This window comes from Macaca mulatta, chromosome 11 (genome assembly GCF_049350105.2).
Source record: "Macaca mulatta isolate MMU2019108-1 chromosome 11, T2T-MMU8v2.0, whole genome shotgun sequence".
NCBI lineage: Eukaryota > Metazoa > Chordata > Mammalia > Primates > Cercopithecidae > Macaca > Macaca mulatta.
In genome coordinates, this window is record NC_133416.1 from 11490266 (window position 1) to 11516455 (window position 26190).

The 26190-nt window shown below is 37.8% G+C and overlaps 1 protein-coding gene across 1 annotated transcript in view; it reads left to right on the forward strand.

Annotated features, from left to right (window-relative positions):
• The first annotated feature begins 417 nt into the window (after positions 1-417).
• The window catches only part of LOC716834 (alpha-2-macroglobulin), a 46922-nt gene continuing 21149 nt past the window's right edge, over positions 418-26190 (forward strand). Inside the window, exons 1-19 of the mRNA XM_001114328.5 lie at positions 418-573; positions 2818-3001; positions 3819-3978; positions 4144-4196; positions 6095-6115; positions 6392-6560; positions 7019-7103; positions 8493-8613; positions 9527-9641; positions 9787-9896; positions 11726-11887; positions 14487-14714; positions 14956-15019; positions 17125-17267; positions 17891-18040; positions 20911-21072; positions 21528-21639; positions 23193-23307; positions 25703-25931. Coding sequence (XP_001114328.3) covers positions 488-573; positions 2818-3001; positions 3819-3978; positions 4144-4196; positions 6095-6115; positions 6392-6560; positions 7019-7103; positions 8493-8613; positions 9527-9641; positions 9787-9896; positions 11726-11887; positions 14487-14714; positions 14956-15019; positions 17125-17267; positions 17891-18040; positions 20911-21072; positions 21528-21639; positions 23193-23307; positions 25703-25931 — 2469 coding nt within the window. The 5' untranslated portion in view covers positions 418-487. The remainder of the gene's footprint in view (positions 574-2817; positions 3002-3818; positions 3979-4143; positions 4197-6094; positions 6116-6391; positions 6561-7018; positions 7104-8492; positions 8614-9526; positions 9642-9786; positions 9897-11725; positions 11888-14486; positions 14715-14955; positions 15020-17124; positions 17268-17890; positions 18041-20910; positions 21073-21527; positions 21640-23192; positions 23308-25702; positions 25932-26190) is intronic.

Consider the following 26190-nt stretch of genomic DNA (forward strand, 5'->3'; position numbering starts at 1 on the left):
GCATATCTAATGGAGAACTTGCAGCCACGCTGACTTGTAGTGAAATATCTATTTTGAGCCTGCCCAGTGTTGCTTAAATTGTAGTCTCCCTTGCCAACTATTCATACAAGAGATGTGAGAACCACCATAAAAGGCGTTGTGAGGAGTTGTGGGGGAGTGAGGGAGAGAAGAGGTTGAAAAGCTTATTAGCTGCTTTACGGTAAAACCCAGAGAAAGTGAGCTCTTACGGGAATGTGGCTTTAGCCCTCCAGGGATTCTATTTAGCCCGCCAGGAATTAACTTTGACTATAAATAAGCCATCAATGACCTTTCCAGAGAATGTTCAGAGACCTCAACTTTGTTTAGAGATCTTGTGTGGGTGGAACTTCCTGTTTGCACACAGAGCAGCATAAAGCCCAGTTGCTCTGGGAAGTGTTTGGGACCAGATGAATTGTAGGGAGTAGGGTGTAATACAGTCTGGTCTCCTCCAGCTCCTTCTTTCTGCAACATGGGGAGGAACACACTCCTTCATCCAAGTCTTGTTCTTCTCCTCTTGGTCCTCCTGCCCACAGATGTCTCAGTCTCTGGAAAACCGTGAGTTCCACACAGAGAGCATGAAGCATTAACCTAGAGTCCTTCATTTATTGCAGATTTTTCCATCATTCCTTTTTCTTTCCTATGATACTGTCGCCTTCTTGTCTCTAAGGTTCCTTGCAGATTTTATAAATCTGGTTTACTCATTACTTGCTTATTTTTCATCATTCTTCCCCAACTCTCTGAATCTGTAATATGCAAAGCCTTCCTAAGGAGTGTCAGAAATTTTTAGTTTTTTTGAAAGAATAATATTTAGATTTTCCTGTTCATATTGATCTACTTGAGACCATGCTATTTATCTTTTCTTATTTCCTCTTTCTTAAGGGTCCAGTTTCTATTTTATAAAAATAAAGACAATTATCTCCCACAACCAAACATGGAATAATGCCCTGGAGTATAATAATCTGTAGACTGCCAAATAAAGGAACAATTTGAAATACTGGTGTTGATATTGAAAAAGCGAGAGATTCTAATGTCAGAAGAGAAAACCCTTTTGCAGATGAGGTGGTGATGAATTCTTTGTTTCAACACAACTAAAGAAGGAACTAAAGGAAATACCAGCTGATGAGTGATGAGAAGCAATTCTTGATAATAGAGTACTAGGTGATTTTTAGCATGTAATGCAGAAGTTGCAAGAAGTGGTAACAGTGATGCAATTGTTTTACCTGCCATTTACTTACTTTTACATGAACCATTCTTCTTAGCACTTATATCTACACAAAACAAAATAGTAACAGAATTAATGTTAGATCTTGCTTAATTCTTGCAATACGGACTATTCATCCATGGATACATAAATTCACTGGGGGGAAAAGCAGTTCATCATTCTCATTAAAGATGTGCTTCAAAAGTATTTTAATTTTATATCTAATATGTATGAATCATACTTTGTAATGTATTTATTTTGTTTTGATCAGTTATATACAAGTATTTTTTAAATAGCTCAATCAGAAGGAAATGTTTAATATTTATAAATTTATGGTCACATTCTATTTAAAAGAGGAGTTAAAGTTAAATTTACCTATCCACATATGTTACATATATATGTATTTATGTATATGTATACATATATGTATATATGTGAACATGTGTATACATACATATATGTGTAGATGCTTGATAATAAAGAGGTAAGGATAATTCACAAAATTTTTTGAAATATAAAAATTTAGGATAAACTTCTGTACAGTAATTGGCATGGAAATTCAAATTAGAAAAGGAAAAAAGAAGAGAAAGATATTATATATCAGATCATTAAAAGAATTTTTAATGTATTTTCAAATAGTGATAGTAGGTATCTTATACTACAGTGTTTATTATTCCATGAGAAAATTGTAAAATTAATCTAAGTATTAATTTAAAATATCATCAAAAATAATATCTTTTGCTATTATTTAAAATCATGATAAAAATATGTTTACTTGAAAATATGTAAGGAGCGCACAGTGTCCAAAAATTATTTTAGGAGTTCTGTGAGTAAAACCATATAAAAACTACAGGATTCATCTTAAATTATGTCAGGGTACTGAGAAAGTTTCTGTACTTCACATGAGTTACCAAGGTCTAAAGTCAATCACCAGAGGACCGTTTTTGCATGGAGCCATCGTCTGATCATGAGCTGAAAGGCAAATATTTAAAATGCAAACATCCATGGTTAAGTAACACTCTTAAGACTTTATTAGCTGCTTACCACAACTGAGACTGTAAAGCAATGGCTCACTTTCTTTGAGGCTCAGATTCCATATTTGTGGAGTGGGAGCGGGTACTTACCATACAATTTTCATAGGGCTGCTGAATGTGTGTATATGTGTGTGTGTGTATGTGTGTATATATATTTTAATGAGAATTCTATAATTTGATTAGCTTTTGTAATGTCCGCATGACTGAGAGCTTGCTTACTTTTTACAGCAACTTGAAGGTAAAATAGATTTACAACATGAACAAATGTAACTACATATTTTTATTTGAATTCAGATGTTCAGAAATTGTTCCTTAAAGTGAAACATGCCTACAAATTTTAATCTGTTAATACCTACCTCAAGTAAAATGTCCACTGCCATGGCATGTGAAGGAAAGAAGAAATAATTCTTATGCATGGCCTTCAACAGCCAAATTTCATGCTCATCAGTATGTCTTCTCTTGGTGTAGAACTGATGATGACAATTATTATGATGGGAAAAAGTGCTGTTGATATCAATGCCTCTCTTCCTTCACTTTCCTCTAACTGAACTGTCTCATTCCCAGGCAGTATATGGTTCTGGTCCCCTCCCTGCTCCACACTGAGACCCCTGAGAAGGGCTGTGTCCTTCTGAGCTACCTGAACGAGACAGTGACTGTAAGTGCTTCCTTGGAGTCTGTCAGGGGAAACAGGAGCCTCTTCACTGACCTGGAGGCAGAGAACGATGTGCTCCACTGCGTCGCCTTTGCTGTGAGTGTGGCTGTTTGACTTAATATACTTGGTTATTTTAGTCAGGGTCATAGGGATCTAGTATTCTGTCAAGATGAGGCTTTGGGAGGCTGGTAAGAACTTCAGAAAGAATTCAAATGTAGCAAGCTAAGTATAGAAATTGAAGAGCAATGCATGACTCTCCAGCCATGGGAGACAAATATTTACAGGCACACTAAAAATCCACTTAATAATCAAATAGAAACCTACTAGCCAGAAAGGAAAAGAAAAACAAAATGTGACTTCTTAAAATTAAGATGGAAAAAATATTAATAAAGCAAACTAGGCCAAGGCTCAACTTGAGCCACCAGTGGTGGACTGACGGGAACACATTGCTCCACACTACTTCTAAGAGTAAAAATTGTAGAAATTGCCCTGAGCAAAGGTACAATATCTCTTCAGAGTTGTCCACATGTGAGATGCTTACAGCCTAGTGTCAGTAAAATACGAGTTTTTTTCCATAGCCTTTAAAACACGCTTTGACCATGCCCTTTTAGCATGTAACATCAACCTGGTAAAGCTCAGTGTATAAATGAATCAAGACTGTTTTTTTCTGAGCTGTATGAAGATGTGAATCTCATTTATGACCTCTCTTACTGATGTATTTTCCTCCACCTTGTGTCCTGTCTCCCCATTTGTAAAATGGCAGAAGTGATTCCTGTCCCTGCCAACTTTCCCTGCTGAGAACAAGGGAGTGAAGTTAAGTAAGAAGGGCAAAATCTCCAGGGAAGAGTGGAACAGCAAATAGGGGAGACCTGTGGGTGCTGAATGGGGTTTCAGGATCTGTCCTATATTTCAGGTCCCAAAGTCTTCATCCAATGAGGAGGTAATGTTCCTCACTGTCCAAGTGAAAGGACCAACCCAAGAATTTAAGAAGCGGACCACAGTGATGGTTAAGAACGAGGAAAGTCTGGTCTTTGTCCAGACAGACAAATCAATCTACAAACCAGAGCAGACAGGTAGGAAGAAGCCTACAGACAGAACAACTTCAAAAAGGAAAGATCTTCTTCCCCTGGATGTTCCCCAGGCAAAGTTCTTATAATTTTCATTCCTTAATAGCTTGTCTTACCAGCCTACAGGCCTACTTTGGGTTTAGGGGCTCATGAAAAATATTTCTGTTTCAGTGAAATTTCGTGTTGTCTCCTTGGATGAAAACTTTCACCCTGTGAACGAGTTGGTGAGTTTTCTATTATCTACCTAAAATGATTATCTGTATAAACAGGCTGGGAACCTGTTTTCTGTGTTGAGGGAAGACCAGGGAGAGAAAGAATCTGGTATCACTAACAGTAACTTCTGGCATTACAACAGCACAAGATCCTAATCTAAAACATCATTCCAGGTAAAGAAAGTAGGTGATTCTTTCTGTCTTGGTGCTGGTACTCAGTCAGTTGTCACACAATTAAATTTATTTTTCAGATTGTTCTTAATTAGGACAATTAGAAAGCTACATTAAATAACAGACACAGATAAACCCTCAAAGAACCTAAGCTCCAAAAACTTTTTAAAGATTTAGACTTTTTCTATACACACCTACCAAAATCTTCACTGTAAAGGAAAGTCAGGATAATTAATTTGTTCCTCAAGACTAACCCTTGGTATCTGTGATAAGAAACAATTATTTCTATTGTAATGCAGACATCGACCCAAAGTCTTCATTTTTCTCTCCCAAATCAACTTCTTCACATTTTCTTATCTCAAAAAGAGGCAACTCTTCTCTTCCAGCTCCAAAGACAAAAGATTATGGCCTAGTCCTTGTTTCTCTTTCTCTCATACCCACATCCACCTCACTGGAAAATCACGTTGGCTTAAAATATATTCATACAATTTCTCATCATCTGAACTACTGCTGCAAGCTAGTCCTAGCCAATATCATCTCTAAACAAGATCATTGCAATAACCTTCAAAGTGGTCTCCCAGCTTCTACTTTCACTCTTCTATCTAAAATGAGGCACCACTTCCACCTCTCTGTCAGCCTAACTCTGCTTTGTTTTTCTATTGGCACTTACCACCATCCTACACATACTGGTTTTTAAAAATCTGCCCATTTCTATTATAACATAAGCTCCATTAAAGCAGGCACATTGTTCTTTTGTGCGTGGTTATATTCTCAATACCTAGAATGATACATAGCACATGAGAAGTTACTTAATAAATATTAGTTTTAAAAAATGAGTAAACATTGATAAGTAGCTCCTTTATCAATGTTTATTCATTTTTAAAAGTAATATTTATTAAACTAATATTATTATTATTAAACTAATATTTATATTAATATATAATAATAAACTAATATTATTAAACTAATATTTATTAATGAAATATGTCCATTCCTCCTCATTCTTAGAACTACCTAAGAGTTCCATGACCCCTCTTAATGATTACATCTGAACATATTTACCTATAGTTACATAAGAGTTTATTCTTAACCTATACAATTGCACAGCAAAGGACTGATCTTCACTAGGATGCTATAAGCACTTAAGAAAGGTTAATAAATCCATTTTTAGTAAATGGCACTTTACATGTATATTTGTTGCTGAAGGCCTAGTAAGTTTTTAACATTTGTTAATTGCTTAAAATAGATTAATGAAAAGTTCTATAAAATTTAATCTGGAATATTTCTGTATTTCACTATAGAGGGAATTCTTCTACATAAAACTAATTATTCTACATAAAACTAATTTAGATTTATTATTTTTTTATTTTTTTATTTTTGTGGAAACATAGTAGGTGTATATATTTATGGGTTACATAAGATATTTTGATACAGGCATGCAGTGCACGGTAATGATTGTGGATAATGATTGTGGATAATCATGGATAATGATATGGATAATGATTATTATCATGCATTGCATGCCTATATCAATAAATGGAGTACCCATCCCCTCAAACATTTATTCTTTGTGTTACAAACAACCCAATTATACTTTTAGTTATTTTTAAATGTACAATTAAATTATTTTTTACTATACTCACCCTGTTGTGCTAGCAAACCCTAGCTGCTTTGCTTATAAATGAGATTTAAGAATATTTGAAAATAAGTACAAACTTCTTTTTTCTTTTGTCTTTCAGATTCCACTAGTATACATTCAGGTAAGCAACATGAAACGTTCCATATTAGAAGGAAAGCAATACATACAGGGAAAATGTTCTTATTTGAGAGGTTTTTACAATATCTCAGAAACTTGTCATTAAAGGAGAAGCCTTCCAACTCCCATAGAGCTAGATGGCTCTAACTAATCTCCTCTCCTCACCCTTTACTACTACCCCATTTGTCCTTTTCGTAGATAACTTAGGGTTTCCATAGATATCCTTTATTAGCTCCAATGCTCCAGGTGCTTTTGTAAGTTATAATTAATTCACTCATAGGATCCCAAAGGAAATCGCATCGCACAATGGCAGAGTTTCCAGTTAGAGGGTGGCCTCAAGCAATTGTCTTTTCCCCTCTCGTCAGAGCCCTTCCAGGGCTCCTACAAGGTGGTGGTACAGAAGAAATCAGGTAGAAGGACAGAGCACCCTTTCACCGTGGAGGAATTTGGTATGGATCATGAAAAGTCATCGAACATGATTTTTCTTCATATTTAAACTCTTAGAGCCTGGAATTTAAGCTCATTTGGAGTCTTTCCATTTCCCATGGGTGACATTGGGCTTGGAGTAGAACTAATTACACCTAAGTCCAACGAGGACATCAGTGATTTGTGAATAGGACTTCACATAGCTTGGTTATTTTCTATAGCAATATTTAATACCAATCCCTGAAATTAAAACATTATTGTTTTAACTGAGTTTTCCATAACTAAGCATACAGTGATCTCTCATAGTCCCTCAGCTGAAATCTTCATTTGAGAGGAGGGTGGATAAGACTATATTGGAGAGCAGAGCTACCTTTTTCAGAGCCCTAAAATATTATTAGGGAACCGTTACAGGGAACTTGAAAATATGAATTCCCCCAAAGTTGAAAACCAATCACCAACCTTCTTTATCACCAATCAACAGTTCTTCCCAAGTTTGAAGTACAAGTAACAGTACCAAAGATAATCACCATCTTGGAAGAAGAGATGAATGTATCAGTGTGTGGCCTGTGAGTTCATTTTTTAAAAATCTTTTGTGGGGGATTATTTAAAAGAGACTCATTTTTTTGGATATTTAGCTACTCTCTTTAGGAGTAGTGGCAACACAAAAATTTTAAGTGCTTTGACAGCATCCTCCTCTCTAGAATGTTATTCTCCTGTTGCTTTTCTATTTTTCCTTTTTATTTTCTTTCACGTTCTTATCAGCACTATTCTATCATGAGGTAAGAAACTGTTTCTAGAGAGGTTATGCTAATAAGATTGATTCTGAAAGTGACAAAACTGCACACATACACACACACACACACACACACACAATGGGAAGGGTGGATAGTGTTGAAGGGTATTGGCTCTGCCTTAACCAAAAATAACCAAACATATATTAGGGAGATAATTAACACATGGCTATAGGGGAAATTCAATCATCAACAGATCATTTACCTGACCTTGCATGCTTGCTGGAAAAATCACTGAGATTCAGAATTTGTAGAGATAGGCATACAACTGAAATCTCATCTAACTTACTGGTTGACCTAAGGCTGGTCTACATACCTCTCTGCACTGACATTTTTACGAGACTGAACGTGATCTCTCAAGACAGTCTCTTCCAACCTTGAAAACTCTTGTGTCCTGGGTCTTATGCTCCTAACCTTGGTGGCACACAGAAGCAGTAGCAGAAAGAGCAGGTATAGTGAAGGAATCAGTCCTGCCCAAAGATCACACATGGAACACACCTGCTATTCAGCTGGGCCCCTGCTCCAGTTCTGTCTCACAGTAATGGCCAAGTTTCTGGTTCCTCATAACTAGTGTGATCTAGTAAATAGAGAGACAGAGGACATTCTCAAATAGGAAAGGAGACAAACGCACTTGGAAACCCAGCAATCGTCTGTGACATATTTATGACACAATCCCACTTTTGTAAAAAAGTAAACAAGTAAAACTCGATATAGAGATGGCTGCACATGGGGAGAGGATGATGGAAGAAGAGACACTGTCGTACTAATAGGTTGTATTCCTAGGTAGACTTGAGGGTGTTTGTTTCTTCTCTTTGCTTTTTTTTGTTCTGCTTTGTTTTGTTTCTTTCATTTTGCTGGTATTACTTTTTCTTTTAAGTACAAGTTTAAGTTTTATAATAAGGAAGTTTTTTTGAGATAAAGCTAAAAAAAAATCAAGGAAAAAAAGAAATGATAAAAGAAGAATCTAGTAAATTTCAGCATGTTGCAATGGAGATTTCTATAAGAGCCATTAGTGACTCTTATCTTCAGTATTGTGTGAGCCTGCAGAGAGCAGCGGGAAGTATAGACAGGGAGTATACTGTAGGTAAAAGGGAGATATAAATAGCTAGAAAATGGGGAGGTTCAGTGCCTGCTCTGATTCCTTTGGGAATGTTCTCATGACAGATACACATATGGGAAGCCTGTCCCAGGACATGTGACTGTGAGCATTTGCAGAAAGTATAGTGACGCTTCTGACTGCTTTGGTGAAGATTCAAAGGCTTTCTGTGAGAAATTCAGTGGACAGGTAGGTTGAACACTGTTTTTTCTAGAGAATGACAATAAAGGCATTGTTGAAAAGCAGTGAGTTGCAGCATTTTTCTGATGCAGGAAGAGAACAATCTAGAAGAGAATTCCATGTTAGCTATTGTAATTTTTCAAAAAAATCATGAACTTAGCACAATGGGAATTATTTATTTCTTGTAATTGCCCATTGTGAGTGTTTCAGAATGATAGACGCTGAGCCATCCGAAGCCTCCATGGGCATTCATTTCTACAAAGGAAGGAGAAAAACCATACACCTCTTAACTGCCTTAGCTGGCCAGGGCATCAGTTCTGCTCTCTCTTTGAGCAAGAACCTAACACATGGCCCCACCAAGATGCCAGACAGATACAGTCCGCATATGGGAGGCCACTTCCCAGCCACAGCTGAATATTATGGAGGAGGAACCAGACTTTGATGAGGAGTTCTAATGGTCAAGAGCAGATGTACTATGTATTTCAAAATAGCAAATGGACAGGACTTGAACTATTTCCAACACATAGAAATGATAAATATTTCAGTTGGTAGCCATCCTAAATCCCGCGATGGGATCATTACACATTCTATGCATGTAACAAAATATCTCGTGTACCCCATAAATATGTATAAATATTATGCATCCTTTGTACAAAAAAAGATTACTCTCCAAATTTTAAGACATTTCTGTCGCATTCTATCTAGGGAATTTCAGATACCAAGAAATACATCTGTCAATTATACATGAGACATTGTTGTGAAATTTAATATTTAGTTGCTAGAGAATATTTATCATGTCCTCATCATAGAAAATGCCTACATGATGTTGTACCCCCACAAAAATCACACCAGATTAACTGACCAATGATCTATTTAGTATAATATGCATTGTATTTTTGTATTTTATTTTCTCCCTTCTTAGCTAAACAGCCATGGCTGCTTCTATCAGCAAGTAAAAACCAAGGTCTTCCAGTTGAAGAGGAAGGAGTATGAAATGAAACTTCACACTGAAGCCAAGATCCAAGAAGAAGGAACAGGTTTGTGTACTACATGGGTGTAAGAGAAAAAACAGTAGACATTGATTTTCTTAGCCAAATAATGAATTGTAAGTTGAGGGGAGGTAATAGAATTTTAGAGACATCATTCTTCCCAAAAAGAACGTATTTTTTTCTTCTTTTCCAGTAGTGGAATTGACTGGAAAGAAGTCCAGTGAAATCACAAGAACCATAACCAAACTCTCATTTGTGAAAGTGGACTCAAACTTTAGACAAGGGATTCCCTTCTTTGGGCAGGTGGAGTATTTTCCAGTTCACTCATCAACCCATGTGCTGTTACCTAATTAGCACAATAGTTACGGTTTCTGCTAAAACCATGCCTGGTTAATGTCATCATTTAATATAACCAAAGGTATAAAATATCACCACGGTTGATTAGTATAACCAAAGGTATAAAACTACATAAAAATAGATTTATTCTTCTGTAAATTTGTATATGAAATGTATGTAATTATCCTAAAGCCTTATTAAAATTAGTAGAGTTTTCCCCCTCCTTTTGAAACAGCATTGTACAAGTCACACAATCTGCTTCTTATGGTTTACCAGGCAGTCTCAGGTTTTTATGACATTTTCTCACAAGAATCTCAAAATTCATGCTGACCGGTTTCATTATGATGCTAACACTAACTTTGTATGGAAACAGGTGGGTAGGTGGTTTTAATTTTGAAGTAGTAAAGATTCTACGATAATGTTTATTTCATGGATAGTATATTTACACTATTTTTCTATAATAACAAGTATATTTCTAAAACAGTGAACATGGGGTAAAACACTGCTATTTAAGGTTCTCAGATTTTTGAATTATGACTTTTCATAGTATCTACCAAAAAAAAATCTTCTCTTACGATGTTTCTGTTGTCAGCAGATGTACAAATGGATCTTTATGACTCTAGAAGTCTGAGATGACAGTTACATGTGCCTCAATGTGTATTTACTGTGTATCATTTTCTTAATGTAAATGTTATAGGATTTCAGCTATGAAGGGTGTAAAAGAGGCATAAATTCAACAAAGTAGCGTACATTCTGGAAGGCTTGGTTATGTCATGACACCAAAATGTATTCAACTTCCTAAAATGAAAGGGCAGCTCATTTGTAAATTTCTCAGAAAGATAGTGTACTTTTTAAGTATATTTTATTGCTGTTAAATATCCTATTTGTCAGAAGAGCCTCTAGCTAGAAGAAAATCAGAATTATGTGCCTATTCTTGTCTTTGTACATGCAGCCAACATTTCATTGGCAAACTTAGATTTTGTAAATCAATTATGGGTACTGATGGGGGTCAGCCTATTGTTCTTCCTGCTACCAAATGTAGCTTATACTGAAAAAGAATCACCACCTTTACAATCTGAGCTGGACTACTCAACTGCCGACACAATATTAGCAGTAAATTAGCTTTGGCGACTTATTTAATACTGTGTGCCTCTTTCCAATTTTACATTTTTCACTTGGGAAGTCTGCCATAAAATCTGCCTGCCTTCCAAAAGGCTGAAGATCTAGGTTGAGAAGCAGAGACCATGTCTAAGACAGCTAGAGAAACACATGGGACAATGTATTGGCAATTGTTTACTTGTGCACTTTTGAGACTTCAGACACTAATCTATAGGAAGTTAATGGTCCACCCCAAAATAGGTGTTTGGGGCACAAATAAATTTAGTTAATAGATTTAGATATTTCATTATCATATTACTCTAGTGCTCTGTGACTATCTAAGAGTTATATATAATAATACACAGCACTTCCAAAATATCTAGAATACATTTTTCAGGTCACCCTTGTTATTATCTCTATCACTGTCTATCCCTTCACACTGCTCTGTTTTTCTTCTTAGGATTGATTACTACTAAATTAGTGTATGTTATATATGTATTTATTTAGCATCTGTCTCTTTCACTAGACAGTAAGCTCTGTGATGGAAGAAACTTTGTTTTTTGTTTTTCACTATTGTGTCCTCAGTGCCTGGAACCATGTTCAACATAGAGGAGGCACTTAAAAATGTGAAAAAATGAATATGTTTGGTGCCTATTAGTTATTACCGATATAACTCATCCATAGTTTTTAATCTTCAGGTGCGCCTGGTAGATGGGAAAGGCGTCCCTATACCAAATAAAGTCATATTCATCAGAGGAAATGAAGCAAACTATTACTCCAATGCTACCACGGATGAGCATGGCCTTGTACAGTTCTCTATCAACACCACCAACGTTATGGGTACCACTCTTACTGTTAGGGTAAGTTTGGAAAGAAGTTACCAATAACATGAAGTAGCCTTGAAAACAAGGTTGCAACCTAAGGGTGATAAAATTTCCAAACTGTGTTTAGTTCTATGGAGAGAAAAAGCTGGCAATTAGAAACCAATTTAAGGTTAACTTTTTTAAAGTTTATGAAAAGAAGGCAGTATATTGTTGTGATTAAAAGTGCAGGTTAGACTTTAACAGTGTTGCTGGGAACGTAAAATGGTGCAACCACTATGAAAAACAGTATAGTAGTTCCTGAAAAAATTAAAAAATAGAATGACCATATGATCCAGTAATCCTACTTCTGGACATATATTCAAAAGAATCGAAAGCAGGGTCTCAAAGAGATATTTGCACACCCATGTTCATAGCCCCACTATCCACAATAGCTGAGAGATGGAGGCTACCCAAATGTCCATCAAGGGATGAACAGGTAAACAAAATGTGGTATATAAATACAACAGAATATTATGCAGCCTGAGAAGGGAAGGAAATCCTGTCACATGCTACAGCATGAATGATCCTTGAGGACAGTATGGTAAGTGAAATAAGCCAGTCACAATAAGACCAATACTATATGATTCACTTATATGGGGGTTTCTAAAGTAGTCAAAGTCATAGAAACAGAAAACAGGATGGTGGCTGCCAAGGGCTAGGGAAAGAGAGAAATGGGGAATTGCTCTTATTGGTATTCAGGTTTAGTTTTACAAGGTGAAAAGTTCTGGAGATCCGTTGCACAACAGATATACTTACTACTGCCAAACTGTACACTAAAGAATAATGAAGATGGTAATTTTATGTTGTGTGTGTGTGTGTGTGTGTGTTTATAATACTTTTCTGAAAAGTGTGAATTCCAGGATCTGAATCAGATAAATTGGTTAAAAATACTGGCTCAACCCTATTTTAAGGAATTAACTAAAACCTCTATGCTTCATTTCCTCATCTGTAAAATGATTGCAATATTAACACCTAACTTTTGGGGTGGTTGCGAAGATTAAGTGAAATAATACGTATTGAAGCACTTAGTAAGCCCCCTTTAACTGTTAGATACTTCTACTATAAAAGCCAATTCTAACATAATTAGCATTTAGTTTTAAAAATGTATACTCCAAAAATTATTACCTTACTTTATTTTGTTTTGCTATTCTAATTTTCTCCAGATGACCTGTTCATACCAATATAACTTGGTCAGTATAACATGCAGTCCTCTATTAATCAAGAGAGACATAGACATATCTATAGATACATGGATATACAATACATATTCAACATATATTACATAATCATGGTAATGGAAAACCCCTGCCTCTTTAGAGTCCTTACGTTGTTATAGAGAAATAAATAATGCATTGTATTTATTTAGCTTTAATAGATGGCATAAAAGCACCTACCTCTAATAAACTCAAATTTGAACATTTACTCATTTCAAAAAGTGTCTTGAATGCTTTGTACATGCCAGGCACTGTGCCAGTCTTGACAATGAAATTATTATTTCTACATGCTCCCTGTTTGGGGTGATCATATATGTGTTGTCACCAAAATATATATTAAGATATGAACAAAATGTTTTGCTCAAGGATTCACTAGTGCTATTGTAGGAGCTGGGGATGAAGGTAGAGGAAGCCTGGAAGGAGCTAAGGAATAACTTCTACAGGAAGAAAAGTTGGAAATATAATCCAATTACGGCCTCTGAGGCATTAGAATCCAGACTGCAGGGAGTATTAAAACTAATCAGCCTAGGCGGGGCACAGTAGCTCACGCCTGTAATCCCAGCACTTTGGGAGGCTGAGGTGGGTGGATTGCTCGAGGCCAGGAGTTCGAGACCAGCCTGGGCAACGTGGTGAAACCCCATCTCTACAAAATATACAAAAAATTAGCTGGGTGGGGTGGCATGCACCTGTAGTCCCAGCAACTCAGGAGGCTGAGTGGGAGGATCACTTGAGCCCGGGAGGCAGAGATTGCACTGAACCAAGATCGTGCCACTGCACTCCAGCATGGGCGACAGAGCAAAACCCTGTCTCAAAACGATAACAATAATAGCAATCAGCCTAAGATAGCCTGGAAGAGGTAGACTTCAGCTAATTCATCAGTTCAGCTCTTAAACCAATGCTTTTTATCAATGTCTTCTCAGACCCCTAAAGTTACAATATTTTATTTATTCATAATACCCCTAAAAGTGGCAGCTGCTAAAATCCACCCTAAAAGAGGCAGCTGCTTTCTGAAAGCACAGTTCTTCCATTTCTAGAGATTATTTACTCTCCTCAATGAAGTTTCATAGCTCCAGTGTCTCTAACTGTCAGGTAAAGCAGCCAGAGAAATTTCAGGCAAGCTAATCAGAGCAAAGGATGCTTCTTTTTATCCTCTTAAGAAATATACATCTCAATCCCAGGAGGCTCCGCAGTGTAAAGCCACAAAGCACGCCTGCATTTAAAGCAGACACACAAAATACGGGGTCCTTCTCCCACTTTTCATCGTAGAACAAAAGATTTCTAGCTACTAGTTAAGGTAGCACAGCAAACTTACACAGTTTTGTGAGAACATTAATTTTTATGACATATAATCTAAAAATAACATAATTTTTCTAATTCATTAGGTCAAACACAAGGATCGTAGTCCCTGTTACGGCTACCAGTGGGTGTCAGAAGAACACGAAGAGGCTCATCACACTGCTTATCTTGTGTTCTCCCCAAGCAAGAGCTTTGTCCACCTTGAGCCCCTGCCTCATGAACTACCATGTGGCCAAACTCAGACAGTCCAGGCACATTATATTCTGAACGGAGGCGCCCTGCAGGGACTGAAGAAGCTCTCCTTCTATTATCTGGTGAGAAGGGAGGTTACTGGATTGACTTCTCTGTAGGCAAAAGCTGTCTGTGGAGCAAGTGATCATGAAGTTCTGTAGATGTCATTACTTCGACTTCTTATCCATGTTCCTTTTGAAAGTTTGACTTCTCTTGAGGTGGATTATTACCAGCAGGGACTCAATAAAACAAGTATATTGAAGTGAGACTGAAGCATGTTCTCTGTTTGGCACATTCAGTTTCTTTTTATTTCCTTTTTTGCAGATAATGGCAAGGGGAGGCATTGTCCGAACTGGGACTCATGGACTGCTTGTGAAGCAGGAACACAGTGAGTATTTGCACCATCTCTGCATTGCTACCCCATTCTGACCCATTCAGCCTTACACCACGAAAGTATCAGAATATTTTCCCTTTTTTTCCAAAGGTTTTTGGGGGAACAGGTGGTGTTTGGTAACATGAATAAATTCTTTAGTAGTGATTTCTGAGATTTTGGTGCACCCATCACCTGAGCAGTATACATTGTACCCAATTTGCAGTCTTTTATCCCTCACTCCCCTTCCACCCTTCACCCTGAATCCACAAAGTCCATTGTATCATTCTTATGCCTTTGCATCCTCATAGCTTAGCTCCCACTTCCTAATAGCTTAGCTGCCACTTCCTAGTAGCTTAGCTCCTACTTATGAGTGAAAACATGATGTTTGGTTTTCCATTCCTGACCTGGAAATATTGGGAATACTTTCAAGTAACGAGAGACCATTTCCATCTAGTATCAATTAAAAGAAAGTTGGGGGAGGGAAAACAATAATTTTTTTTTCTCACCCTTTATCAAATATGTGTTGTCTTTCTTTTTAGCTTATTTTCTTTGAGTTATTTAAAATGTTGGTGTGGGCCAGCTGTGATGGCTCACACCTGTAATCCCAGTACTTTGGGAGAACAAGATGAGAGGATCCCTTGAGGTCACGAGTTTGAGACCAGCCTGGTCAACATAGTGAGACCATATCTCTATAAAAGTAAATAAATAAATAAATAAATAAATAAATAGGAAAATAAAATACATAAAATGTTGCTGTGTATAATTTGTGCTTATTCCAAATTTTCAAACCATAAATATTCTTGAACGTCTTCTCAAAATGAGAACTGTGTTAGAGAATGGGGTGGAGAAAATGTAAGATTTCAGGGTATGTTGTATATACCAGGTTTTGTGCTGAGTCATTTATATATATTATTTATTTACATTTATATAAATATATTTATATATATAAATTTATGTAGATTTATATAAATTTATTTATATATAAAATTTTATATATTTATATAAATTTATTTATATATTTTAAATATATATTAAATATATTTAAATTTATTATATTAATATATTTAAATATATTAAATATATTTTTATATATTCATATAAATATATAAAATATATATATTTTTTAGACGGAGTCTTGCTCTGTCATCCAGGCTGGAGTGCAGTGGCGTGATCTCGGCTCACTGCAAGCTCCACCTCCCGGGTTCACACCATTCTCCTGCCTCAGCCTCCCGAGTAGCTGGGACTACAGGTGCCCGCCACTACGTGCGGCTAATTTTTTGTATTTTTAGTGGGGATGGAGTTTCACCGTGTTAGCCAGGATGGTCTCGAACTCCTGACCTCGTGATCCATCCGCCTCAGCCTCCCAAAGTGCTGGGATTACAGGCGTGAGCCACCACATTCAGCCATCATTTATATTATTACAAATATCTTTTTTTTCTTCAAGATAGTTATGAATTATGAAGCATTAAATTGGGTACTTCCACCACTGAACTGCACTCTTACCATGAGCAAATATGTTATAATATAAGCCTTTGAAGGTTGCTCCTAGTCTAATAGACTCTAAAAGATAACTTGCTAAAAAAGTATCAGTAGTCGACTCTCTCATTAGCTCTTGTAGCAACACAGAAGTACCACAGCAGACTGAAGGAAACTTAATACAACCTCTCAAGAATCTACATAGGCATCAAAAAATAACTTCTGAAGGAGCATGGTGTTCCTCTTATGGAGAAAGAATCAAATATTGGCTCATAGAAGGTTAAAGTGGATGTAGCATGAATACAATGTGTTAAACTCTTATTCTTACATCTCATAACTTCAGGTTCTAGCTCCCTCTTCTAGTATGAGGCCTAGATCAAATGGTAGTGAACAGGATGTCTTCATACCCTTAACGAGCATCAGAACATTATGTAGGTGATCTGAAGCTTAAAGCTGGTGAAAAATCAACATAGTATAGGATTTATGAGAGGAGAGAGGGCTTTGATAAGGTTTTTCTCTAAAGCTAGAGTCCTTAGAGGCAGTCCTCCATTTGTTACATCTTCTGTTTATTATGTCTTTTACATCTACTAATGGAAATAGTCATTAACCTATGATCGCTTCCTCTCATTCTCTTTGTGCCCCAGTGAAGGGCCATTTTTCCATCTCAATCCCTGTGAAGTCAGACATTGCTCCTGTCGCTCGGTTGCTCATATATGCCGTTTTACCTACTGGGGACGTGATTGGGGATTCTGCAAAATACGAGGTCGAAAATTGTCTGGACAACAAGGTGGGTACTTTACATAATAAAATCTTCAACATTTTAAACTAGAAGTTACTACTGTTATCGTTTGTTTTATACATGTGAACATTAGGGCCAAAAGGGTTAAACAAATTCCCCAGAGACTTTCAGCAAGGTAGTGGCAGAGTCATACTAAGAAGCAGAATCACTTGATTCCTGGTACAAAACTCTCAAACTTCTCCTAGCATTGCCTCTTACCAATTACACAGTTCAGAGTACATTATTCCCTTCTTCTATGGTAAAATGTTGGGAAATATGTAAGCATGTTTTTGAGACTACTAAGGAGCCAAAAGAAAAAATGCAAGAGCACCTCGACCCATGCACCTTCCACCACAATTAATAAGCACCTTGCCGTGTATCAAAGATAAAAATGGCATTTCATGACTAGTAATGTATAAGAATAATTAGAAATAATTCTAATGGCTCAAGTGATTCTTGAGAAGGAAAGAGAAGTGTAGGGGACAAAAAGCTTCAGGATTGACATAATGCCAACCCTTCACGAAGTCAAGCAGAGTGGTTATACATTGTACATGAGGAACACTGCAAATGCGAGTGAATGCATGGGTAAACCGGGAAATTTGCTTTTCGGACCTTTTGTTCCAATTTCACAGGTGGATTTGAGCTTCCGCCCATCACAAAGCCTCCCAGCCTCACACGCCCACCTGCAAGTCACAGCGGCTCCTCAGTCCCTCTGCGCCCTCCGTGCTGTGGACCAAAGCGTGCTGCTCATGAAGCCTGACGCTGAGCTCTCGGCATCCTCGGTGAGTTCTCAGCAGCCTCAGGAATCAAGAAGGGCCATGCCAGGGGCTCAGAGCAAGGAAAAATGCCTGGATAAGTAGGATAAGATCAATTAAAATTGTATTTATCTAGGAATTAATTGTTTTGGGCTCTCTTGTGGGCTTTCATTGGTAAGGAATTTTATATATATACAAAACTACTCACTTCTATAGGTAAAAAAAAAAAAAAGTATCGCTTAATACAGTATAATGAATCAAATAAAAGAATTTTTTAAAAGATGAAATGTGATGAAAATTAACAACCAAAAAAGGACTCGTTATTCAGATATGTTAAGCTTCTTGCTCAAGTGTACATAGCAATGCAAACTCAAATCTTCTGATTGTGTCAAGACATCCGTATATGCAAGGCTGGAGAGAATACAGAGCAGATTGTGAGAAGTGCTATAAGAGAAGTGTAGTTATGCAAAATAAAAGAAAGGATTAACTGAGCAATCAGGGAAGCCATTTGGAAATTATATATTTAAAATGTAAAAAGACCATGCACTACCCAAAGTCCTTAAAATCCCAGAGCTCCGTGCAACCAATAATAGGAGTTTTCAAACTAGTTTCAACGTTTCAAAAAGCCTAACAAAAGTGATACAGGTACCTGTACTAAGACTACACAGGCTAAAGGAAATATCAGATTTCTGTTTTTCTAAGAATTATGGTTGGGCCTGGTGGCTCTTGCCTATAATCCCAACACTTTGGGAGGCCAAGGCGGGTGGATCACTTGAGGTCAGGAGTTTCAGACCAGCCCGGCCAACACGACCAGTGAAACCCCGTTTCTACTAAAACTACAAAAATTAGCCAGGCAGGTGGTGGTAGCGCCTGTCATCCCAGCTACTTGGGAGGCTGAGGCAGAAGCATTACTTGAACCCAGGAGGTGGAGGTTGAGTGAGCCGAGATCATGCCATTGCACTCCAGCCTGGGCAATAGAGCAAGACTCAATCTCAAAAAAAAAAAAAAAAAGAATTATATCTGCTGAAATAATTGCTTTCCCAAGCTACACATCATTTCCATCATTTCCATCATCTCTGCATTGCTACCCCATTCTGACCCATTCAGCCTTACACCACGGAAGTATCAGAATACTTTCCCTTTTTGTCCATAGGTTTTTGGGGGAACAGGTAGCGTTTGGTCACATGAATAAATTCTTTAGTGGTGATTTCTGAGATTTTGGTGCAACCATCACCCGAGCAGTATACGTTGTACCCAATTTGTAGCCTTTTATCCCTCACCCCCCTTCCACGCTTCCCCCTGAATCCACAAAGTCCATTGTATCATTCTTATGCCTTTGCATCCTCAAAGCTTAGCTCCCACTTCCTAATATGTATTATCTGTGAGGAACAAAACTTAGGAAAAATGAATTACTATATAATTGACATTGATAACTGAAATCTTTGAAAATATGGAGCTAATAGAAGAAATAGCAAAAGGGTATGCTGAATTGGAACAGCAAAAACTAGCTAACGGCATGTACTAATAGTAGTTTTTTCACATCTTCAGATTTTTAATATGAGGCCAATTGTAATAACCTCTTACTGAAGTTTTTTCTACTACCGTAATTGAACAAAGAGAAATTTATATTTTTATTTTCCTGAAATAGAAACTTATAAGAAAATATTTCTTACTTGTTTGTCCTTCTAATGGGATTTTAACTGAAAATATTAGAATACTTCTAAAGGAAGCAGTAAGTACATTTCAGCAGTAGGATCTCAAGAGGATATGTGGGAAAATAATATACATGTTTTATGTTTTTAATAACATAATTTTATAATTCTCAAAGAATTTTTCAAATTATAACAACCCTGATGGGTAGATAAGGCAGACAATCTTATGTATTAATAATAAAGCCGAAGCTTTCAGGGATTTAGTAGTAGACCCGAGTGAAAACACCAGCTCTTCTCAACCTTTGATTAGTGTTTTACCAGTGAAATACTTTGCTGCTACTAGTATAGGCCATTCATTCAACACATTTATTTAATGCCCACTGTGTTCTAGGCATTATACTAAGTGCTAGTAGAGATCAAGCAGTGAGCCACTGGAAAGATAAAAATTTATGTCTCATGGAAGTTACATTGTCTGTCCCATAGGTAAGACAGATGATAATTATGGAATATGCCACAATAAAGCAGGGAGAGGAAAGGAGAAATGTTAAGATACTTTGAGAAGGTGTCTAATTTCATCACACCACTCACTTTGTTCATCTGTTCTTGTCAATCAGTTTTAAACTCCTACGAATATAATGCAATGTAACGATCACAGTTTTTATGTCTGTCTGTCTTCTCACCTTCAAATGGACTTGAAAGCATCATGCCTAGGATTTTACAGTTAAAGTTTTATGTATTATATGAAGATCTGGAGCATTTTGTTTCCACTAATAATACCTAAGAAAATGCCATCATATCCTGTGGAGAGAGGATATGCCTATCGTGTGCCTGTTTAGAACATGCACCCATTAACTTTGTTGCTTACCACAAGATAAGCACAAAACTATCATTTCCTTCTCTCATCTCAAAGCTTTGTGCAATGTCACATATACATCAGACCTCGATTTTTCAATTAATAAAATTTTATTTCATTCCAGTGTTGAGTCTAGTGGTGGCCTCTGAACTGTGTAACGAAGTAGTATGGCCCTTGAGTACTTAGATGGAGTGTTTTTTTTTCCCTAAAATTGTTAAACATCTTCAAAATGAAAACACTGTGTCAAGAAAATGATCTATACCCACTATAAATCATCAGAGCAATGAGAGCACTCAAAGAAAGACTGATGTTCATTATTCCTATTCTTTTCTCCTTGAACTTAAAAAAAAGTCACAAATAAGTTTGCCTTTTTGTCTTTTGAATTTGTACAGGTTTATAACCTGCTACCAGTAAAGGACCTCACTGGCTTCCCTGAGCCTTTGAATGACCAGGACGATGAAGACTGCGTCAATCGTCATAATGTCTATATTAATGGAATCACATATACTCCAGTATCAAATACAAATGAAAAGGATATATATAGCTTCCTACAGGTAAACTCCTTATGTTGTAGATGGTCTGATCTTAAGGTTCTTAAAATATTACACTTGGAAAAGAGTCTTTATTTGAATGCCTTCATGTCCTAGTTGAGGGTAATGGGATATAAAGAGGTAAGTGGCTTCTCCACTAATAGCAGCAGATCTGCTAAAAGCTGCTGAACTAAGCTGGAACTTTCTGGAATATTATTCAAGTTTCCTTTTTTCACAGAAATTAATTGCTCTGTGATGTTTATTAATATCGTATATACAAAATAATTACTGTTGAAAGAGTTTAATGAAAAGAATAAAATTACCTCCTTAAGTATACAAATATCCCTTCTACACATGTGAATATTCAAAGTTTAATATTAAGTTAACTGGATTGCTTGTCAAATTCAATGAAAAGAAGTATCCACCTATGTATATTTTATAATATATATTTACTGATTAGATAATAATTTCCTTTGCAGGACATGAGCTTAAAGGCATTCACCAACTCAAAGATTCGTAAACCCAAAATATGTCCACAGCTTCAACAGTATGAAATGCATGGACCTGAAGGTCTACGTGTAGGTTATTATGGTAAACAAAAAATTAATACATATGTATTACCTAATATATTCACTGGCTTTTAAATTTTTTTAAAGATACAATGTGACAAAAATTAACAAAAGAAAGGACTTGTGAGTCATACATATTATGGTTATTGCTCAAGGTCACATAGCAATATAAACTCAAATTCTAGTAAATGGAGATAGATGTGTTAGGCTGAAAAGGAAAGAGAACGTTTCCAAGCATAGGATTAGTGTAAAGAGAAATAGAAATGTTCACAAAACAGGACTACATTCTCCATCAGTCAGGTAAAAACGCTGTTCAACTTCCCCAACACATCAACCAATATTGATGTTGGAACCACACACGTTCATCAATGACATGAGCTACTTCTTTGATGAACTGAATAGTAATCAAGCATTTATTTATAGTCCCATATTGTCAAATCATGATTGAGGATAAGTTGAGTGCAGAGAAAAGAGGGTCAAAAATCAAGGAAAGCATTTAGGGAGAATCAATTGGCTCTACGGAATTCACTATGAAGTCTATGGTGTATTTTACTATTTATAAATTATATTGTGCCATCCTTTATCAGTAAGGTTGATAGTAAATTTATGCATGTATAGGTTTATATATGCACAATTTTTTCCAGAGAGCTGGTTGTGAAATATTGACCAGCACACCCTTACTAGAAGGTGAATAGAGTGAAAGAAACTAACTGTAATCTTCTGACACGATAGAGAATAAAGAGTCTTTATTATCACTGAACTTTTCCCTCCTGTAAACTGTTTCTCAAAGCCACTGTCGTAACATCTGTGTTAGTTTTTCCTTGCTCCTGCAGAGGAGCACACCAATGGAAACTTGGATTCCTGCCCTCTTCACGGCCTTGTGTCATAGTACTCTCCACTTAGCACAGCGGCAGCAGCCACCAAGGACTCCACAAAGTCCTTGCGCCCCACAGATAATCCAAGCCTCTGTCTGCCAAAGTCTCTATAACCTCTGCTTATGATCCTCCTCCCCCAGCTCACTCCTAGCTTATTCTTTTTTTGGGGGGGAGTGGGTTGGTTGGTTGGTTGGTTTGAGACGAAGTCTCACTCTGTCACCCAGGTCGCCCAGGCTGGAGTGCAGTGGCGCGATCTCCGCTCACTGCAAGCTCCGCCTCCCGGGTTCACGTCATTCTCCTGCCTCAGTCTCCCTAGTAGCTGGGACTATAGGCGCCCGCCACCACACCTGGCTAATTTTTTTTTGTATTTTTTAGTAGAGACGGCGTTTCACCGTGTTAGCCAGGGTGGTCTTGATCTCCTGACCTCATGATCTGCCCGCCTCGGCCTCCCAAAGCGCTGGGATTACAGGCATGAGCCACCGCGCCCGGCCACTCCTAGCTTATTCTAATACTTCATAAGTCATCCAACATCCAACATATTTCCTCCTCAAAGAAGCTTTCCCTAATGACCCAAGTGCCCTCTCCTCCATCCTCTCTATTTCATCAGACCATTTGGGTTTTTTTTGGTGACAACTATTACATTCTCCCATAAGCTTTATCTGTATGTTTATTGTAGTATCTTATCCCTCACCCAACATAGATTCAGATGTAATGGGAAGAGGCCAGGCACGCAAGCTGCAACTTGAAGAGCCTCACACAGAAACTGTACGGAAGTACTTCCCTGAGACATGGATCTGGGATTTGGTGGTGGTAAAGTAAGTAACTTCCTGCATATGCAATATGCAACGATAGAGGTCCCTCACTATTTTCAATTCTTTGCTAGTTTTTCTGTTTTTATTGTTTTATTTGTTTATGATGTACGACATGATGTTTTGATGTACATACACATACACACAGTGAAATGATTACTACAGTCAAGCAAATTAACACATCTATTAGCTCACATTGTTACCTGTTTTTGTGTGCGTGGCAAGCGCACCTAAAATCTATCCTTTTAGCCAAGTTTCAGTATCCAACTATATAGTCATTATAGTTGACTATATTATCAACTATAGTCCTCATGCTGTACTTTTAGATTTCTAAATTTATTCATCCTACATAACTTCAACTTTGTACCTTTTGACCTGCTTCTCCCCATCCGTGTAACCCCAACCACCCTTCTACTCTCTGTTCCTATGTATTCAACTTCTTTTAGCATCCAGATACAAGTAAGATCATGCAGTATTTGTCCTATGTCTGGCTTATTTCACTTAGCATAATCTCCCCCAGCTTCATCCATGTTGTCACAAATGGCAGGATCTTATTCCACTTAAGGCTGAATAATATTCCATTATGCATAGCCACAATTTATTTATCCATTCACCCAGACACTTAGGTTGTTTTTATATCTTGACAACTGTGAATAATGCTGTCATGAACACCAAAACACATACATCTCCACGAGGTGCTTATTTCATTTCCTTTGGGAGTATACCCAGAAGAGGGATTTCTGGGACATATGGTAGTTTCCATTTTAAAAATTTTTTTTTTTTTTTTTTTTGAGACGGAGTCTCGCTCTGTCGCCCAGGCTGGAGTGCAGTGGCCGGATCTCAGCTCACTGCAAGCTCCGCCTCCCGGGTTCCCGCCATTCTCCTGCCTCAGCCTCCCGAGTAGCTGGGACTACAGGCGCCCGCCACTTCGCCCGGCTAGTTTTTTGTATTTTTTAGTAGAGACGGGGTTTCACCGTGTTAGCCAGGATGGTCTCGATCTCCTGACCTCGTGATCCGCCCGTCTTGGCCTCCCAAAGTGCTGGGATTACAGGCTTGAGCCACCACGCCCGGCCACCCATTTTAAAATTTTTGAGGTATCTCCATACCGTTTTCCATAATGGCTGTGGCAATGTGCATTTGTACCCAGGAGAGTGAAGAAACTCCTTCCAAAGTGATACTGGAAATGGAGTTTTATCCCTGAAACAAGCCAGTGGGGCAGATGGAGAGAAGGAGTGGGAATGGCCATATGCTCCCTTTCAGGCTCCTGGAGTCTCGTCTACCTCTCCCTTTCACTCCCAGATGCAGACTGTTTAGAAGCCCAACCCTTAGGAGGCAGCCAGAAATGTGTGTAGACAAACTCCTTCGAGGGAGAGACCGGAAGCTAGGAGATTTTGCCTGTTCTCTCCGTATTGAGCCAAGGGGTGGTTGGGGGCAGGTAGCCACTGGCATTGCTCAAAGGCCTATTTAAAACCACGTCTGTGTTCACTGTGGTCTAGGGAGACTCCTGATTGCAGAGCTCCAACTACTCCTGGGTGATTTAGGAGCCCGACCCTTAGGTAGGAGCTGTAGACGCTGGGGTGCTTGATGCATAGACAAATTATTCCCAGGGGTATGCTGGAGACCTGGTTTTATCTGTGGGGCGAGCCGGGGGAAGGAGGCATGGGAAGTGCCCTTACTGCTTCTCAGGCTCCCTGTAAGTCGATCGTTTCCCTGCCCCTTCTGCTTCCCCGTGCAGGCTAGTTAGAAGCCCAGCACTCAGTCAGCAACTGAGGAAGTGGGTAGACGAAGCCTAACTAGGAGCTGTTAGCTAATTTTTCAGTACTGAAGTACTTCTTTCAAACGCATTGCTAATTTCAGGAGATGTTTAATGTAAATACATCAGCTAAGAAGTCTTACTAATCTAATTGCATCAGAGCTAAAAAATTTTGTGCAAATTTAATTCTAAGATTTCCAGAAAATGGGCATAAGGACCAAATATAACCAAGTACTGCACAGATTAATGCCTGTAAGAGATCCCTCATTGGTTGGCAATCCTGAGTTAAATACAGATTCACTCAGACCCACTATACACCATAGTAGTAGAATTTTAAATTATAAAGCAGCCCTCAGTGGAACAGCATTTTTGGGAAGAGAACTTAAGAACAATCTCAAACTGCATATTAAATTTATAACTATATTGTCTGTAAAAAATTATGCTACAATTCTTATATACTACAATTAAAAACAGCTGGAAGAAAAGGCCTTATATTCCCCATCTCAATCCTTGATTATACTCTCTGTTATTGGTATTTCTATTGAGTGTTTTTAAGTCGTGACAGTAGAATCATTCCTAGGGATTCTCTCCCTAGAGAGGATGTATTTAACTGCTTAATTTCTATCTTTCACTTTCCCTCCTCTCCAGCTCATCAGGTGTGGCTGAGGTAGGAGTAACAGTCCCTGACACCATCACCGACTGGAAGGCAGGGGCCTTCTGCTTGTCCCAAGACTCTGGACTTGGTATCTCTCCCACTGCCTCTCTCCGAGCCTTCCAGCCCTTCTTTGTGGAGCTCACAATGCCCTACTCTGTGATCCGTGGAGAGGCCTTCACACTCAAGGCCACGGTCCTAAATTACCTTCCCAAATGCATCCGGGTAAGGATCTCTTTCCTCAATTACACACAAGGTAGCCATCAAGTAAATTAAAAGTTGCATTCCTAGGAGTACTGACAAACTCTTGTATGCAAACTATGCTTACTAGATATTCATGATTGTATAAGTTACAGGTTGTGAGATCTCCAAATACCAAATTGCACCGTAAAGCAAGTTGCTAGCCCTTATAACCCTTCAAAGTTAGTATTTGTGTGGTATGAAGACTTCTGACAGGGATGACAAAAGTCAGGACTTTATTCTC